This window comes from Caloenas nicobarica, chromosome 16, assembly GCF_036013445.1.
Source record: "Caloenas nicobarica isolate bCalNic1 chromosome 16, bCalNic1.hap1, whole genome shotgun sequence".
Taxonomy (NCBI): domain Eukaryota; kingdom Metazoa; phylum Chordata; class Aves; order Columbiformes; family Columbidae; genus Caloenas; species Caloenas nicobarica.
This window is the reverse complement of record NC_088260.1, coordinates 13,416,593-13,432,964: the sequence shown is the minus strand read 5'-3', so window position 1 is coordinate 13,432,964 and position 16,372 is coordinate 13,416,593. Positions and strand designations below refer to the sequence as shown.

The 16,372-nt window shown below is 63.0% G+C and overlaps 3 protein-coding genes across 3 annotated transcripts; 1 reads left to right on the top strand and 2 right to left on the bottom strand.

The window, feature by feature from the left end:
- Positions 1-1,546: 1,546 nt before the first annotated feature.
- RNF215 (ring finger protein 215) lies at positions 1,547-6,212 on the top strand. The gene is made up of 10 exons (XM_065646508.1): positions 1,547-1,863; positions 2,868-2,996; positions 3,786-3,857; positions 3,935-4,020; positions 4,687-4,741; positions 5,011-5,115; positions 5,251-5,367; positions 5,442-5,579; positions 5,789-5,891; positions 6,021-6,212. The coding sequence occupies exons 1-10, from the start codon at positions 1,609-1,611 to the stop codon at positions 6,041-6,043; spliced, it is 1,083 nt and encodes a 360-aa protein (XP_065502580.1). The 5' UTR covers positions 1,547-1,608; the 3' UTR covers positions 6,044-6,212.
- A 1,917-nt stretch (positions 6,213-8,129) lies between these two features.
- Positions 8,130-12,667, bottom strand: LOC135995404 (coiled-coil domain-containing protein 157-like). The gene is made up of 9 exons (XM_065646682.1): positions 12,334-12,667; positions 11,953-12,030; positions 10,961-11,151; positions 10,687-10,842; positions 10,208-10,255; positions 9,884-10,052; positions 9,132-9,271; positions 8,433-8,494; positions 8,130-8,352 (listed from the first exon to the last, which is right to left on the bottom strand). The coding sequence occupies exons 1-9, from the start codon at positions 12,665-12,667 to the stop codon at positions 8,130-8,132; spliced, it is 1,401 nt and encodes a 466-aa protein (XP_065502754.1).
- A 207-nt stretch (positions 12,668-12,874) lies between these two features.
- On the bottom strand, positions 12,875-16,086 carry CCDC157 (coiled-coil domain containing 157). Its single transcript, XM_065646626.1, has 3 exons — positions 15,790-16,086; positions 14,009-14,125; positions 12,875-13,045 (listed from the first exon to the last, which is right to left on the bottom strand). Exons 1-3 carry the CDS (start codon positions 16,035-16,037, stop codon positions 12,940-12,942), a joined length of 471 nt encoding a protein of 156 aa, XP_065502698.1. The 5' UTR covers positions 16,038-16,086; the 3' UTR covers positions 12,875-12,939.
- Between the last annotated feature and the right edge of the window lie 286 nt (positions 16,087-16,372).

Below are 16,372 nucleotides of genomic sequence, written 5' to 3'. Positions count from 1 at the left end.
CGGCTCCGGGTGGCAGCCATGGGTGGAGGGGCCCTGCCCACCCTGCCATTAAACCCCCACAGTTGCAACACGGCTGGGGACATGGGGGCCACTGGGGACACACCCAGACCTGTCCTGCGGTCATCTGGCAGCCGCGGGAGCCGAGATGCCACCGCACGAGTCCCCGTCCCCGGCGCGGCCCCTGCCAAAAGCAGGTCAGCGCCGGGGCCCGCGCAGCGGCTAATCCCCCCGACAAATCCCCCCCGGCACATGTGCCGGGCACACGTGGCCGCAGAGGGGCTGGGACAGTGACACTGGCGGTGCTGCCTGGCACCCACCAGGACAGGACAGTTGGGACGTGTCATGTGTGGGGGGGTCAGCTGGATTTTGGGGTACTCGGATGTCAGCAGGTGCTCATGTCGCCCAGGTGTGTGCCCACGCGTGTGCCCGCGCGCGTGCCGTGGCCGTGGATGGGGGTGCCTGTGACTGCCGGGCCCTGCGTGTCCCCATGTCCCTGTACACCCGTGGCTCTGTCCCTGTGTTCACACCTGTCCCTGTATCCCCGCGGTACCCCCGAGTGCCCCTGTGTCTGTGGGGATGTGGAGGCTGTGGGGACACACACCCTGTCCCTGTCCTTGCCCTGGTCTCGGTCCCTGTCCTGATCCAAGTCCCTGTTTTGGTCCACGTCCCCATCCCCATCCTGGTCTCACCCCTTGTCTTTGTCCCCATTCCTCTCTCTGTCCCTGTCCCCATTCCCATCCCACTCCTTCTCCCTGTCCCCATTTCTGTTCCCATCCCACACCCACTCCCTGTCCCCATTCCTGTTCCCATCCTTGTTCCCATCCCTGTCCCAGTCCTGGTCCCCGTTCCTGTCCCTGTCCCCATCCTGCTCCCAGCCCTTGTTCCTGTCCCTGTCCCCATTCCAGTCCTTGTCCCTAACACTGTTTCCTTCTCCATCTCGGTCCCTGTTCTCTGTCCCCGTCGCTGTCCTGGTTCCCATTCCTGTCCCCATCCCCAACCCCCTCCCCATCCCTGTCCCTATCCCCATCCTGGTCCCTATCCCTGTCCCTGTCCCGGTCCCTGTCCTTGTCCCCATTACCATCCTGGCCCTCATCCCTGATGTTGTCCCTATCCCCATCCGGCTCCCCATCCCTGGCCCCATCACTGGCCCCATCCCCATCCCTGTCCCCATCTCTGTCCCCATCCCTGTCCCCATCTCTCTCCCCATCCCCATCCCTGTCCCCAGCCCATCCCTATCTCCATCCTCATCCCTGTCCCTGTCCCCATCCCTGTCCCTGTTCCTGTCCCCATGCCTGTCCCTGTCCTAGTCCCTGTCCCCATCCCGGTCCTGGCCCTTGTCCCTGATGCTGTCCCTATCCCCATCCCCATCCCCGTCCCCATCCCCATCCCCGTCCCTGTGCCTGTCCCTGTCCCCATCCCTGTACCCATCCCTGTCCCCGTCCCTGTCCCCGTCCCCATCCCCGTCCCTGTCCCCATCCCCGTCCCGGTCCCCGTCCCCACCCCTGTCCCGGTTCGCTCTCTCGGGCGCCCCTTGGCCGCGGTGGGCGGCGCGGCGGATCCTCCCCGGCGGCAGGGGGCGCTGCGACGCGGGGCGGGGCGGAGGCGGCGATGGCGGCGCTGCGGGCCGCGCTGCTGGCGCCGCTGCTGGCGCTGTGCCGGGCCGGGCCGGGCCCCGCGCCCGCCGCCCGCGTCGAGGTGGCGGTGGCGGGGCCGGGGGACGGGCCGGGGGCGGCCGCGGGGCCCGCCGGCTCCTACACGCTGCGCGGGGCCGTGCTGGGCGCGGGGGGCGGCCGGGCCGGGCCGGGCCGAGGGGCCCCGCGGGAGGAGGAGGAGGAGGAGGAGATCCGGGGCCGCCTGCTGCTGGTGGGCACCGGGAGCGGGCCGTGGGCACGGGGCGGGCGGGAGTGGGGCGGGGGTCTGTGGACGCTGGGGAGGGAACGGGGGGGAGGGAGCAGTGAGGACTGGGACACACCGCGGGGGGCAGTGAGTACGGGGGGCTGTGGGAACTGCGGGGTATTGAGGGGCTGTGGGCACCGGGAGAGGGATTGGGAGACATTGCGGGGCTGTGGGCACTGAGAGAGGGATTGGGGGGCACTGGGGGGCTGTGGGCACCGGGAGAGGGATTGGGGGACACTGGGGGGCTGTGGGCACCGGGAGAGGGATTGGGGGACACTGGGGGGCTGTGGGCACCGGGAGAGGGATTGGGGGACACTGGGGGGCTGTGGGCACCGGGAGAGGGATTTGGGGACATTGGGGGGCTGTGGGAACCGGGAGAGGGATTGGGGGATATTGAGGGGCTGTGGGCACTAGGAGGCATGAGGAGGCTGTGGGCACCGGGACAGGCTGTGGGCACTGGGGGCGGAATTGAGGGGTTGAGCAGTGGGAACTAGGGGACACTGGGTGGGGGGGCAGTGGGCACTGGGGGGAGCTGTGGGCACTGAGAGAGGGATTTGGGGACATTGTGGGGCTGTGGGCACTGAGAGAGGGATTTGGGGACATTGTGGGGCTGTGGGCACTGAGAGAGGGATTGGGGGGGTTGTGGGCACCGGGACAGACTGTGAGTACTGGGGGGAACGGGGAAAGAGGAGCAGTGGGAACTGGAGGGCACTGGGGATGTGGTGGGACAGTGGGGGGCACAGGTGGGCAGCTCGGAGGTGTCACTGTCTGGGGGTGCCCAGTGACAGAGGGGAGGTGCAGGCAGAGATGGGGCAGCAGGGACCAGGTCCTGTCCCCTGTACCACCCCCACTGCTGTCCTTGTCCCCACACGGTGCCCAGCACTGCTCAGAGACATGGGGGTGCTTTGGGGGTGCCCTGAGCCTCAGCCACCCGCCCCGGCTCTCTCCCCCGATGCTGCTGTGCCCCCCAGGTGGGGGATGCAGAGCCGGAGCTGGGCGCTGCCGACAGCTGGATCGGCGTGGTGCCGGTGGGTGAGGAGCCAGCCGAGCTGCCCCGCAGCGCCAAGGAGGAGTCCTTCACCGCCACCGTTGTTAGCAAGGTGACTGTCCCTGCCTGGTGTCCCCCAGCACTGCCCTGGCCCAGGCTGCAGTGGCATTTGCTGGTCACAAGCCCACAGGGGTGTTGCCTCAACAGATGTGGGGGGTCCTGGCCTGTCCCTAGTGATGGGGGGAACCTGATAGGGCTTCTGGGCAGTGACAGCCCCTCCTGGGTCCCTGGTCCCTTGTACTTCAGCTGGAGCAAAGGCACCGGCTGCTGCAAGCTCTCTGCAGTGGGGCAGGAGCTGAGCAGGGACACAGAACCACAGGATCCCAGCCTGGTTGGGTTGCAGGACCCCTGTAGATCCCCCAGCCCAGCCCTGCTCGCACAGGGTCACCAGAGCAGATCACACAGGTCGGTCCAGGCGGGTTTGAATGTCTCCAGAGAAGGAGACTCCACACCCGCTCTGGGCAGCCTGGTCCAGGCTCTGGCATCTCCCAGCAAAGAAGTTTCTCCCCATGTTCAGATGGACCCTCCTGTGTTTCAGTCTGTGCCCGTTGCCTCTCACCCTGGCGCTGGGCACCACTGAACAGAGTCTGCTCCATCCTCTGACACCCACCCTGAGATATTGATCCCATTGATCAGATCCCTCTCAGCTTCTCTTCTCCAGCTCAACAGCCCCAGCTCTCTCAGTCTCTCCTCATCACAAAGATGCTCCAGACCCCTCAGCATCTTTGTGTCCCTGTGCTGGACTCTCTCCAGTAATTCCTCGTCCTTCTTGAACTGGGGAGCCCAGCTCAGGCCCAGCTGCCCACACTGCCCGCTGAGCCGGTGCTCTCTGTCTCCGCAGATGAAGCGAGCCCTGGTGCTGGGTGCCTCGGCGCTACTCATCCTGGCGCTGAACCAGAACGCCATCCGGGAGGTAGGCGAGGCTCAGCGGCGAGTCCCTGAGCTGGTCCCCTGTCCCGCTGACAGCTCTCGCTTTCCTCTCCGCTGCAGCTGGACGTTTCCCAGCTCCTGGCCAAGCCCGTGATCATGGTCCAGTCCTCGGACAACGTCACCAAACTGCTGGGAGCGCTGCTGCGGTATGGGCTAGGGCAGTGGTGAGAGCTGTAGCTCTGCGCCTGTCCGCTGCCTGGCCCCTTGTCCCCTGCCTGGTCCCCTGCCTGGCTGTGTGAGCCAGGGGCTGCTCTGGGAGTTCTCTCACACCACACATTGCTTTTGCTGAGCTGGTTTTGAGCTCACCCTTTTCAGGGGACACAGGTTTCCAGAGCAGGTGTGAGTCAGATCCACACCTTCCTGGGGGTCTGAGCCCATCCACGGGTTGCCATGTGGCCACAGGGACTGGTGGTGACCTCGGCCAAGATATTTAGGACTCTCAGTACGAATTGGCCAGACCGGCTGGTTATCAGCACAGCACTGATGTCCCCACCACCTGTGCCGCTGGTTGTCCCTGCCACCTGCAGCGTTAGGATCCCCTCAGTGCTCCTTCCACGTGGGAGATCAGTATCAATGTGTGGTGTTGCAGACGGGGAAACTGAGGCATGGGGCTGGAAGGAAGGGACGTGCAGGGTCTCTCAGAGGGCTGGGCACGGCTGTGAAGGGGGACACTCGCTGTCACCTCCCCTGTGTGTTCCTCCCTCCCCGGTGGCCCCGTGGCTCAGTGTGGGGGGCTCCCTGGCGCTGGGGTGCTGCAGGCCCGGTCCTGCTCTGCCCACAGGGCTGACGCTCCTCTTGCCTCTTGCTCACAGGGGGCTCCGGGCGACGGCAAAGATCACGTACCAGGCGGTGCTGCTGGAGAACCTGGTATGTAGGTCTTTCTCCTCCTCTTCCTCCCCCGTCCCCTGGTGGAAGGGCAGGGCCATGGCCGTGTCCAGCCGAACTTCCCCGACCAATGGCTGTTGGAGCTGCTGGTGCCTCAGTTTCCCCAGACTCTCCACGGAAGCAGAGCACCCAGCAGCCACCAGCGGTTCCTCCTCCCCTGGACCCATGCGATGCCCCCAGCGCAGCGGGGCCCCCTTGGGCGGTGCCATGAGCCGCCACGGCTGCCGGCAACGCTGTCTCCTGCCTTGCAGGGAGTGACCCTCACGCTCTGGTCAACCTGCGGCCTCTCCCGTGGGGGCCTCTATGGCGAGTGGCAGGGGGTCATCTGCCCTGGGGACAGCAGCTCGCAGGTGCAGGTACGGGCTCAGCGCCGGCTCCCCGCACTGCTGGGCTGCTGGTGCTGCCAGCAGCGGTGATGGCGTGGCCGGAAGTGGAGGCAGGGGTCTCTGGTTCACCCCCGTCCCTGAGCACCCACCGGTGCTGTCCTGCAGAAGTACCTGCAGCAGCTGTGGAACATGATCCTGCTGATCGCCCTGCTGCTCTGCACCGGCGTGATGGTGCAGGCCCAGCGCCAGTCGCGGCACGACCCGTTGGAGCAGGACGCCGAGGTGAGAACTGCCCCGCTCTGCCTCTTGCCAGGGAGCCCCGTGCCGGTCGCTGACCCTCTGCTCCGCCTCCGCAGCTGGACCTGAAGCAGCACATTCAGCGGCGGCTGTCGGCGCTGAAAACTTGGCGGTACCATCCCGGCAAAGCGCTGCGGAGCCGGGCCTGTGAGATCGACAGCTGTGCCGTCTGCTTGGACCAGTTCCACAAGAGCCAGGTGGGGACTGGGCAGGACTGGTGCTGCACTGGGAGGCCTGGAGCCTGGCCTGGTCACCACTTCGTGCCACCCGTGCTCGTACCATCCCTTTACCGAGCCTCTCGGCAGTTCTGGACTGGCAGAGGATTGTCCCCATCCTTGGGGAGCGCGGTGGTGGCCGGGCTGCCGCGATCACTCGATTCCGCTCACGTCTCCGCTTCCCCCCGCAGTGGCTGAGGGTGCTGCCCTGCTCCCACGAGTTCCACCGGGACTGCGTGGACCCTTGGCTGCTCCTGCGGCAGACCTGCCCCCTCTGCAAGCGCAACATCCTGGGTGAGAGCCGCGCCAGCCCCGTGTGTCCCCACAGCGCCCAGGGAATGTGGCTGCACCAGGGCAAGGGCTTGGGAGGAACCGGAGCCCCCCAGGCTCCCTGTGCAATGGCCTCTATCCTTCTCCTTCCAGGGAACTGCTGCACGGAGAGCTAGCCGGACAGACGGACACGCTGCAGGGACAGACCCACCGCCGCCGTGGGGAGGGGGGGCAGGGGGTGCTTGGCCAGTGCTGCACTGCCGGAGCAGGGTCGGTGTGGCTGTGCCACCACAGCGCCCAGCCCTTCAGAGTGAGGGATCTCGGGGTTCTTCCTGCCGGGTGTGAGGAGAGGGGTGGGGGGTCCAGATGGGCAGTTCTGAGGGGCTGGGGGAGCAGGTGCCAGGCAAGGAAGCCATGGGGGCACCCGTGGGTGTAGCAGGGGGGGCATGGAGGCAGGGAGAGCCTTGGCCCGGCTGGACCCTCTCCCTGCTCATAGTCATTTTTCTAAATCTTGTCTTTTTTTCCTAATTGCTGGCAGGCAGAGCCTGGCTCAGCGCCGTGCTGCACCCAAACCCGGCAGGGGGGCCTGGCTGCGGCGTGGGCCCCTCTGCACCCGGTGTGTTTGTGGCAGAGCTGCCGGGACAGCGCTGGCAGAGCTGCTGGGCACTCGCCACGGGAGGGCAGGGAGGTGAACGCTTTATTTATACTAACTTATTGGGAAGGACGGCACAAGTCGGCTGCAGAAACCAAACGCATGTGCCGCGGTCGCTGAGGACGCCCCATGAGCCCTGACCAGCTCCTGTTCCCCGCAGTCACTGGGGGCTGCAGCATCGCGCGTGTCCGTCTGCATTAAATACAGAGTAGGGAGAGACCACCCTGGTGTGTGGGGTCATAGAATTGTTTTGGTTGGAAAAGCCCCTCAAGATCATCGAGTCCAACCATAACCCACCCCTGGCACTGCCCCATGTCCTTGAGAACCTCATCTCTGTCTGTTCAACCCCTCCAGGGATGGTGGGTGACACCACCATTGCCCTGGGCAGCCTGTTTCGGTGTCTGTCACACGGCCCCCACTGTCCTCCGAGGCTCAGGAGGGTACTCGGGGTTGGGGTGTCCCATCTGGGTGGCTCAGGGGTCCCCTGGGTGCTCGTGGCTGCTTTGCCAGGCTGCAGCAGCGCTGGTGAGCTGAGGGTGGCTCAGACTCCTCATCCCCAGCCCCTCCTCTTCCTCACAGGGTGGCTGTGTCCCAGTCACCTCTCGGGAACAGTTACTTGTGTGAGCGAACCTGTGCTGTGCCCAGGCAGTGTCCAGCTGGCAAAACTGTCAGAGCTGTGCCGGGGACACCGGCAGTGGCTTAGCCACGGGTGACCGAGCTCCAGCGCCCAGGACCGGCCCTGGCCCTGCTCAGCTGATGGGACAGGGCCAGCTCCACGTGCCGTGGGAGCATTTTCTCCCCTCCAAGGGCTCCTGCCTGTGTGGGGTCACCCCAGCCGGGTTCTGCAGCAGAGGCTGCTTTGGGGCCGCTGTGCTGAGAGAGAGGAGATGGGGACGCACCAGCCTGGTCTCTGCACCGTCACCTGCGTTTTACCACAACCCACAGCGTTGCCCACTGGAGGGGGACAAGGGGAACCTGCACAGACACAGTGGGTGCTGCGGTCCTGCAGAAAACAACGCAAAGCCACAGCACGCAGCAAAGCCACCATGGGACCAGCTCCCCACAGCCACCACCAGAAGGCTCGGTGGGATGGGTGGAGCGTGGGTTTCCCAAGCGAACACACCTTTGTGGCCACAGAATCTCAGAATTGTTTTGGTTGGAAAAGAACTTTAAGATCATCAAGTCCAACTCTTAACCCAACACTGGCACTAACCCATGTCCCTGAGAACCTCATCCACCTGAAATGTTTCAGCTGTTTGCTCCCGGTTTGAAGACCATATTCTTCAAAACACAGCAGTCAGGAGGAAATACTTGGAAATACAACAAATATAAAAAGATAATTTAAGAACTAGTAAATAATAGATTACAGTAGTAACTGAAGTATTCTCCCATACTATTTCAAGCTAGAATGCTGAAAGAATTCCCCCATTTTAGCGCTGACGCAGAACCGCAATACACAAAGTCCACGATCAGGGAGGGAAAGCTGCTTTGCAAGAGGTAGAAAAGGTTTTATAAAAATCTTTGTGTGATGCACAAAGCGGTAATGAGCTCCCGCAGCGCAGGGCAGGTGGCTGCTTGCTGAATGATTCACTTCAGCGTCTCACGAGAGTTCATTTGCGCTGGGAGGGCCGGGGGGCGGCCGTGCCTCTGGCCCTGGGTTCGGGGGCGCTGAGCAGCAGCCCCGCGGCCGGCAGCGAGCGGCAGGGTCCGGTCCTGCCCGCCGGCCCCGCTGAGCGCGGCTGTGACCGCTGGCTGCTGGGCGCTGGCTGCTGGCGCTCGCCCGCGCGGCCCCGCGGCCCCGCACTGTCCACGCTGCCTTGGCTGCTGGGCGGCCTGCGGGTGGGGAGGGCGATTGGAGGGGAGGAAGAGGAGGGAGGAAGGTCCCCAGCGCCTTCCTCGGGGTTCTTACTCACCCTGCGTCCTCCGCGCAGCGCTGGCTGCAGAGCTGGGAGCACAGCTGGGTCTGTGGGACGAGCTGGGAGAGAGAAGAGGGGCTGAAACTTCCCCCCCGCCGTGCTTGGCTCTACCCGCATCCCTTGGCCTCTGCCCTGGGTGGCCATCCCTGCTGAGCTGGTGACAGTGACACGGTGGCACAATGATGTAAAGGAGCCAGGAACCAGCCCTGGACTCCTTGGCTGGGCAGCTTTCCCCACCACCACCAATTAAACCAGACTGATCTCCCAGTGGCACAGCAGCCCGGGCTCTGGCCTGAATGGGGTGGGTATGCCCCAGAAACACAGAGCCGGTCCAAACTGAATGGGGCTGAGTTGGGGGGCTGGAGATTGGAGCTGCCTTGGGGCTGAGGTGAGCTCCTGAGTGCAGGAACAGGCCCTGGGACAGTGAAGGGTCACAGCCCCCACCAGCTTCATGCCCCCATGGCCCCAGGCAGGCCAGGGACACGGCTGCAGTGTCACAGGGATGTTGTGCCAGGAGCTCCCTGGCTTGTGCTCCCCAGAGCCTTCTCTGCAAGGACACGCAACCAGGGAGTGGTCCCCAGGGGCTGTGGGACAGTGCTGGGGACATGGGTTGGGTTTGGGGTACACAGCTCCCCTCTGGCTCTCGCCCCCTCTCCGCGGTGACACGCACTCACCCCGGCCGGGGTGCAGCCTCACCTTCAGCACACCCTGCGCAGCCGCCACCTGCACCTTGGCCAGCGCGGAGCGGAGCCGCGCGTTCTCCTGCTCCAGCATGCCGATGCGGATGCTGTTGGCTTCCAGCTGCTTCTCCATGTCCTCAGTCAGGCTCCCGCCGCCTGCAGACAAAATACAGCGTCCTGTGGCGCAGCCAGAGCTCAGCCCACTGCTGCCTGCTGCCCCGAGCAGAGAATCACAGAAGGGTTTGGTTAGAAGGGCCCTCCCCAGCCCCCCCAGTGCCCCCCCTGCCATGAGCAGGGACATCTGCACCAGCTCAGGTTGCTCAGAGCCCCGTCCAGCCTGGCCTGGGATGTCTCCAGGGATGGTTCAGCCACCACCTCTCTGGCCAACCTGGGCCAGGCTCTCACCACCCTCAGGGCCAACAATTTCTTCCTCATGTCTGGCCTGGGGTGCTGCCCCTGGGAAGGAGTCCACCCCAACCTGAGAGGGGCAACTGGGACCCAAAACCGCAACCACAAGGGCAAACACAGTTTGGCCTGGGTCCTGCTTCAATTCCCGTCCTGGGGGTGGGATGAGCAGCACCCACACAGGGAGGTGTGGAAAGATGATGGTGGCTTTGGACAGCCCAGGGCCTGGCCCCTCCTGGCCTTTAGTAGGACAAACGGTGTCATACAAATAACACCGGATCGCCCATGAGCCCCAGGAGAGCCCGAAATCCCAAGCCCACTGCGGTGAAGGCAGGTGCTGCTGCCCACTGCCCACCCCCTTACTCTCAAATTGCGTCTCGCTGGGGACATGGAGCTCGGGGAAGAACACCAGGAGCCGCTCCCGCTCCTGCAGCTCCCGCGTCTGTTCCTCCAGCCTGGAGACCTTTGCCTGCAGCTCTGAGACGTTCTGCTCCAGGCTCAGCTTCTCCTGTTGCAGCGTGTCCAGCAGCTCCTGCGGGCACAGCAGGGAGGTGGGCAGGTTTGCGGAGCGCTCCCAGCCCTTGGGACGGCCTGGGGGAACCCCCAGCAGCACTGGGACCCCCACGGAAAGCTGCTCTTATGCGATAAGGGTGTCTCACAGCGGTGTGATGAAATGCAGGATCTCACCTTGAATGGTCCCTGGGTGAGTTGGAAGCAACAGCACCAACAATCACAGAGTCATTTTGGTTGGAAAAGCCCCTCAAGACCATCGAGTCCAACCGTTCCCCCACCCCTGGCACTGCCCCATGTCCTGAGAACCTCATGTCCGTCTGTCCAACCCCTCCAGGGATGGTGACTCCACCACTGCCCTGGGCAGCCTGTTCCAATGCCCCACAGCCCTTTGGGGCAGAAATTGTTCCCCACATCCAACCTCAACCTCCCCTGGCGCAACTTGAGGCCGTTTCCTCTGGTCCTGGCGCTTGTTCCTGGGGAGCAGAGCCCGACCCCCCCTGGCTCCAAGCTCCTTTCAGGCAGGTCAGAGATCAGAAGGTCTCCCCTCAGCTCCTGTTCTCCAGGCTGAATGTCACACCGAGTCCCAGAGCCCCTTTCCCGGGCTGTGGTGTGGGCTGGGGCAGTGGTGGCTCCTGTGGTGCTGTGACACCGACCTGCTGCGCCCGCAGCTGCTCCCGGCTCTGCTCCAGCTGCTCCGCCAGCCGGGCCCCGTCCTCCTCGGCCTCCCCCAGCCGGGCCTGCAGCTCCTCGCGCTCCTGGTCCAGGCTGTCCAGCTGCTGCAGCAGGACCCGCTGCTTGGTCTGCAGGGACTGCACGGAGTGGGCAGGATTGCACGGGGCCGCCAAACCCGCTCTCACCGCCCCGACGTGGGGCAGCAGTGCCCGAGAGCTCAGCCCGCTCCCCCGTGTGTGACAGGACCGGCCGTACCTCCTGATGCCGCAGAACGCTCTCCACCTTGGCCTTCTCCTTCTCCAGCTGGGTGCTGGTGCTGCTCAGCTCCTGGCCCAGGCTCTCCCGCTGGTCGGTGAGCAGCTGCACCTTCTCCTCCAGCTCCAGCACCTGGCTCTTGGCCACCATCATGGTCCTCATCTCCTCCAGCAAGGTCATCTTGGTCACCTCTGGGGAAACACAGTAGCTCTGTGTCCTGGGCCACCAGCACCCTGGCTGGTACCAGCACTGGTGTGGCCAGCAGGCCCGGGGCAGTGACCGGCCTGTGCTGGGCACTGGGGAGGCCAAACCACGAATCCTGGGATCAATTCTGGGCCCCTCATGCCAAGAAAGGCCTTGAGGTGCTGGAGCGAGTTGAGAGAAGGGAACGGAGCTGGTGAGGGGCTGGAGCACAAGTGTGATGGGAGCGGCTGAGGGAGCTGGGGGTTCAGCTGGAGAACAGGAGCTGAGGGGAGACCTTCTGATCTCTGACCTGCCTGAAAGGAGCTTGGAGCCAGGGGGGGTCGGGCTCTGCTCCCCAGGAACAAGCGCCAGGACCAGAGGAAACGGCCTCAAGTTGCGCCAGGGGAGGTTGAGGTTGGATCTGGGGAACAATTTCTTCCCCAAAGGGCTGTGGGGCATTGGAACAGGCTGCCCAGGGCAGTGCTGGAGTCACCATCCCTGGAGGGGTTGGACAGACGGAGATGAGGTTCTCAGGGACATGGGCTGGGGGAACAGTTGGACTCGATGATCTTGAGGGGCTTTTCCAACCAAAATGATTCTGCGGTTCTATGATTTGGGTCCAGCTGGGCAGGATGGGGGGAGCAGCTCCCAGCTGAGGTGTCCTGGGGGGCCCTGGGGGATGTCTGGGCACCAGCGCCACATCTGACCGATCCTGTGGGAGCTGGATGTTCCGTCAGTGTATTAAAAGAATAACGAGACCAGAGGAGGGTTGGGGAGATGCACCAGCCGGGTGAGCCTCAGGTCCTTACCCAGCTCCTGCACCGTATCCTGCTTCGCAGCCAGCTCCTCCTTCAGCGCCGAAAGTCGCTCTTCCAGCAGAGCAGCTCCTAAACCGGCACAAAACCACTACTAAATATTAAACAGCTCCTCAAAGAAACTGAAACATGGAGGCAGCAAATGGCTGCACCAAAGCATTTCTCATCCAGTGACTGCACCGTGCTGTGCTGTGCAGGGAAGGGACAGGGAAGGGACGTGGACAACCAGCTCCCACTGCCTGGGCTTGGTCTCACAGCGGGGAGCAGCCCCAGCGCCCACCCAAACCAGTGGCACAAGCCCTGCTCATGGTAGTGGGACCAAGATTTGACCACGGGCTCCGTGTTCCTGGGGAGATGGAAGGACCAGCACCGTACCTCTCCGCAGGTCATCCTTGTCCCGCTCCAGCCTGGCTACAGCCTCTAAATGCTCTTTGTTCTTCACTTTCAGGCTCTGCTCAGCCTTCCTCCTCTGCTGCGCTTGGGTCTCCTTCTCTGCCTGAAGCAGCCGGGAAAAGTCCTCAACCTTTTTCCGCAGCTCGTCCTTCTGTTTCTGCGACTCTTGCAGCTCACACTTCAGAGGGTTGACCTGCTGCAGCAGCATCTGGAGGTGTTTGCTGATCCGGGCGAGGTCCTTGCTCTGCTCCGCAGCCCAGTAGCTCATGTCCGTTGCAGAGAGCGTCCGAGAAGGACCTGTGGGGTCTTCCACCATCTCCTGGAACCTGCTGAGCGCTGAGGGGATGTTCTGGCTCTGGCAGACGCTGGTGATGGCTTTGCCGACCTGGCGGAGGCTGGCCTGGGCACTGGCGCAGGTGTCACAGGCTCCCGGGGACAAGCCGGTCGTCTGCGTGGGGACACTGCAGCTGCTCTCGGCCACGCTGCCGGCAGCCCTGGGCACGGAGCTGCCCGGGGTGCCACTGTCTGGCACACGGACACTCGATGACGGGCACGGAGAGGTGGACTGGGGAACTTCTGGGGAAGTCCTTATCTCCAAAACGTCGGGCAAGGTGTGTTTCGGGCGCTTCTTCTCAGCGTTCCCAGCCTGGGGAGCGGGTTGCAGCACAGGGAGCTCCTCCTTGCCAGCTTTCTTCTGGGGGAGAGAACACAGAACAGAGACAGGGCCCGGATCAAACAGCATCGGCTGTAAATGTTCTGTAAGAGTCAAACGACAGAGGTGTGAAGCGTGGGGATGGGACGTCAGCGTAGGCAAGGGGTGACAAGGGCAGCGAGCCCTTCTCCTGGGAGCAGAGACCTTCCCAGACCTGGGAGGAGAGGAGCCCAGCACTCAGTTCCTGTTGGCTGTGTCATTACGACTGCAGCACACAGCTAACGAGCACAATGAACTTGCACCCCACACCCCGATGCAGAGTAAGGAGTAACTGAATTTTTACAAGCTACCACTGCTCTAGCAGAGCTGTGGTTTCACAACACGAAGCCTCGGCAGGGAAACCTGCTCCCCAGCTCCCTTTGTGACCATCCCATCTTTCCCACCTCCTGCGCTGTCCCCTGCTTATGCCGGATGAATTACTGTGAGACTTTGCCACAAAACAGGGGGAAAAAAATGCAGGGTAGTGGTATAGTGTTTTTACCGCAAACTATTTCACTGATTTGAAGCAGCTCAGCCCCACAAACGGGGCTGGCAGAGCTGCAGCACGTTGGCAGGAGAATATTTTCCCAAGCAATATGGGCAGCCAAGCTCCCCCATCCTGAGATCCCGGAGGACGGTGGATCCGGTGGCACACAGGGGTGGTCAGAGGGAAGGGACTTGGGCCAAGAGGGGACAATGTGGGCCAGATGTGTCCTGTCTGACACACATGTCAGCGCTCGGAAGGTTGTGAGCTGGGAGCACATCTAGTGTGGCCACCACACATGTCACGGGGCGCCCCAGAGACGGATCGTGACCTCAGCACGGTCCAAATCATGAGGGGTGAGACGAGAGCCATTTCCATGACGCCTACACTCAGCTCAGGGGGTGTCGGGGCCCCCAGAATGTCCCACCTCGGCCAGGAGCTGCTGGCAGAAGGCCCCCAGTTTCAGCATGCTGCACCAGTACCTCCTCGCCGTCAGCCCCGCCGACATGCCGGGGCCCACTGCCTGCGCGGGGGCTTCGGCTCGCTCGCTCAGCAGGTTTTCTGCATAGCCCGTGAAGCTCTGAAGCAGCAGCAGCAGCCTTGTTCAATAGAAACAAAACACAGGTTAGAGCAACGGAGTATTTGTAATGAGGAAAGGGCCCCTGGGGAGCCTGAACGGCAGCACGAGGCAGAGAGGTTGTTCCCCTCCCCGTGCCCTGGACAAAGCGAGTTTGGCAAAGGAGGGTGGGTGTCGGTGCCCCTGTGACCCTCCCAGGCTTGAATTGCTTCTCGGAGCAGTATTTGGTGGGATGAAAACCCTCCTGCAGCACTTCAGAGAGGCTGCAGTTAATCTCTCCTGAAAAATCTGGGGCACTCACGCTGCCAATATCAAACCCTAATTGTCAGGGCCAATAGCCCTGAGGGAATGGCTTGTCTTTTAAAACCGAGTTGTATTTATTTCACCCAGATTGCAAAAGGCGCTTTCACGCCCCAGGCTGGTAGGTGCAGCCCTGTCTGAGTGTTTCCAAGGCTCGAGGGGGGAATTTAAGGAGCCTGTCCCTGTCTGCCCAGGTGCCCTCGGCTCCTGGGCGCAGCAGCGACCTGCTCTGCTCCGGTGAGACCAGTGCTCGTGCTGGCAGCTCTGAGCTCTGTGCAGGGAGATGAGTAACATTTAAAACTCAGTGTAAAGCTATGGAGCACGAGGCCGAGGTGTCGAGGTGCCGGCACACTGCTCATTGGAAGGAACGTTTAACGAAGGAATGTTGTTTTTACAAAACTGAGGAGCCCGACCCCAGCAGGGGGGAAGGACCAAGAGACATCAGACTATGAATCCTTAATGTAAAACAAAGTCTCTTCAAACTAATCCCGGAATGCAAACTGATATCTGTATTTACCAGTTAATCTAGGGGGAAGAGTAGCCAAAGAGCCAGGAACCCATATTTTAAATAGATTGAAAAGGGGAAGGGTATTGTTTGGATTAGATGAATGAAATACATAAACTGAGGCAGGTGGCAGGTAGTCTGTAAACCCTGAAGTACCAACCAACAGGGAACAGGAGAGGGAATTTGTGGCCGGGATTTGGGGGGATATAAGCAGGGGCTTTTTGCCCTATTACGTGTGCCTACATTCAGGCAGAACACCTGATCTTGCAAAATCGTTATTAAAACATGCTTTGCTGAGAGATCCTGCCTGAGCCTATTATATTTCACAGGATCCCAGAATGTCAGGGGTCGGAAGGGACCTCGAAAGCTCATCCAGTGCAATCCCCCGCCAGAGCAGGAACACCCAGATGAGGTTACACAGGAAGGTGTCCAGGCGGGTTGGAATGTCTGCAGAGAAGGAGACTCCACAACCTCCCTGGGCAGCCTGGGCCAGGCTCTGGCACCCTCACCATGAAGAAGTTTCTTCTCATCTTTAAGTGGAACCTCCTGTGTTCCAGTTTGCACCCATTGCCCCTTGTCCTATCACTGGTTGTCACCCAGAAGAGCCTGGCTGCATCCTCCTGACACTCCCCCTTTCCATATTGATCCCCATGAATGAGTCGCCCCTCAGTCTCCTCTTCTCCAGCTCCAAAGCCCCAGCTCCTCAGCCTTTCAAGGTAATTGTTTCCTTCGCTCATCATGGAAACACGTGGAAAGAAGCATCCAGAACGTTTGGCCGCATCGGACGGGTTGCACACCCTGCCGTCCCCTTCCCTCGGGGACAAGCAGCCGCTCTGCCGGTCCCGGGAGCGGGGTGGCCGGGTCAGGCCGTGCCCTCTCACCTGTCGATGAGCAGCTCCAGCAGCGCGACGTGTGCGTGCCGGCTGAACCGCGGGTCGCCGTGCCGGTGGCTGTACCGCTCCAGCAGCGCCGGCACGTCCAGCTCGCAGGACACGCGGTCCGGGAACTTCCAGGAGGGGAAGCGCACGGGCCCGGCCCGGGCCCAGACGTCGCCGATGGCCGCCTGCAGGTCCCGCAGGTCGGCCCGCAGGCTCTCCATGCAGCCGGGGTGGCCCAGCAGCTGCGCCATGGGGTGACGGGACGGGTGACGCTCGGCTCCGGCCTGTGCGCTGTGGCACCGGGACTGCGGCGGGGGGACCGGCACAGTGACCCCGGGGTGGGGGAGCCCAGGGGGGTCCAGGCAGAGCGGGGGTCCCGGGCCGGGGACGCGGGGACACGGACGCCCCCGCCCACGAGCCGCCGCTGTCGCGGGCTGCTATGGCAACCGCTCAGGCCACGCCCCCCCCCCGCCACGCCCCCTCCCCCGCCGCGCCCCCCCCGGCCACGCCCCCGCGCCGCAATGGTTCGCTCCTCCTGCTGCCGCCTCCTCCTTCAGGGAACCCCCCTCCCTTGTGGTATTTTCCG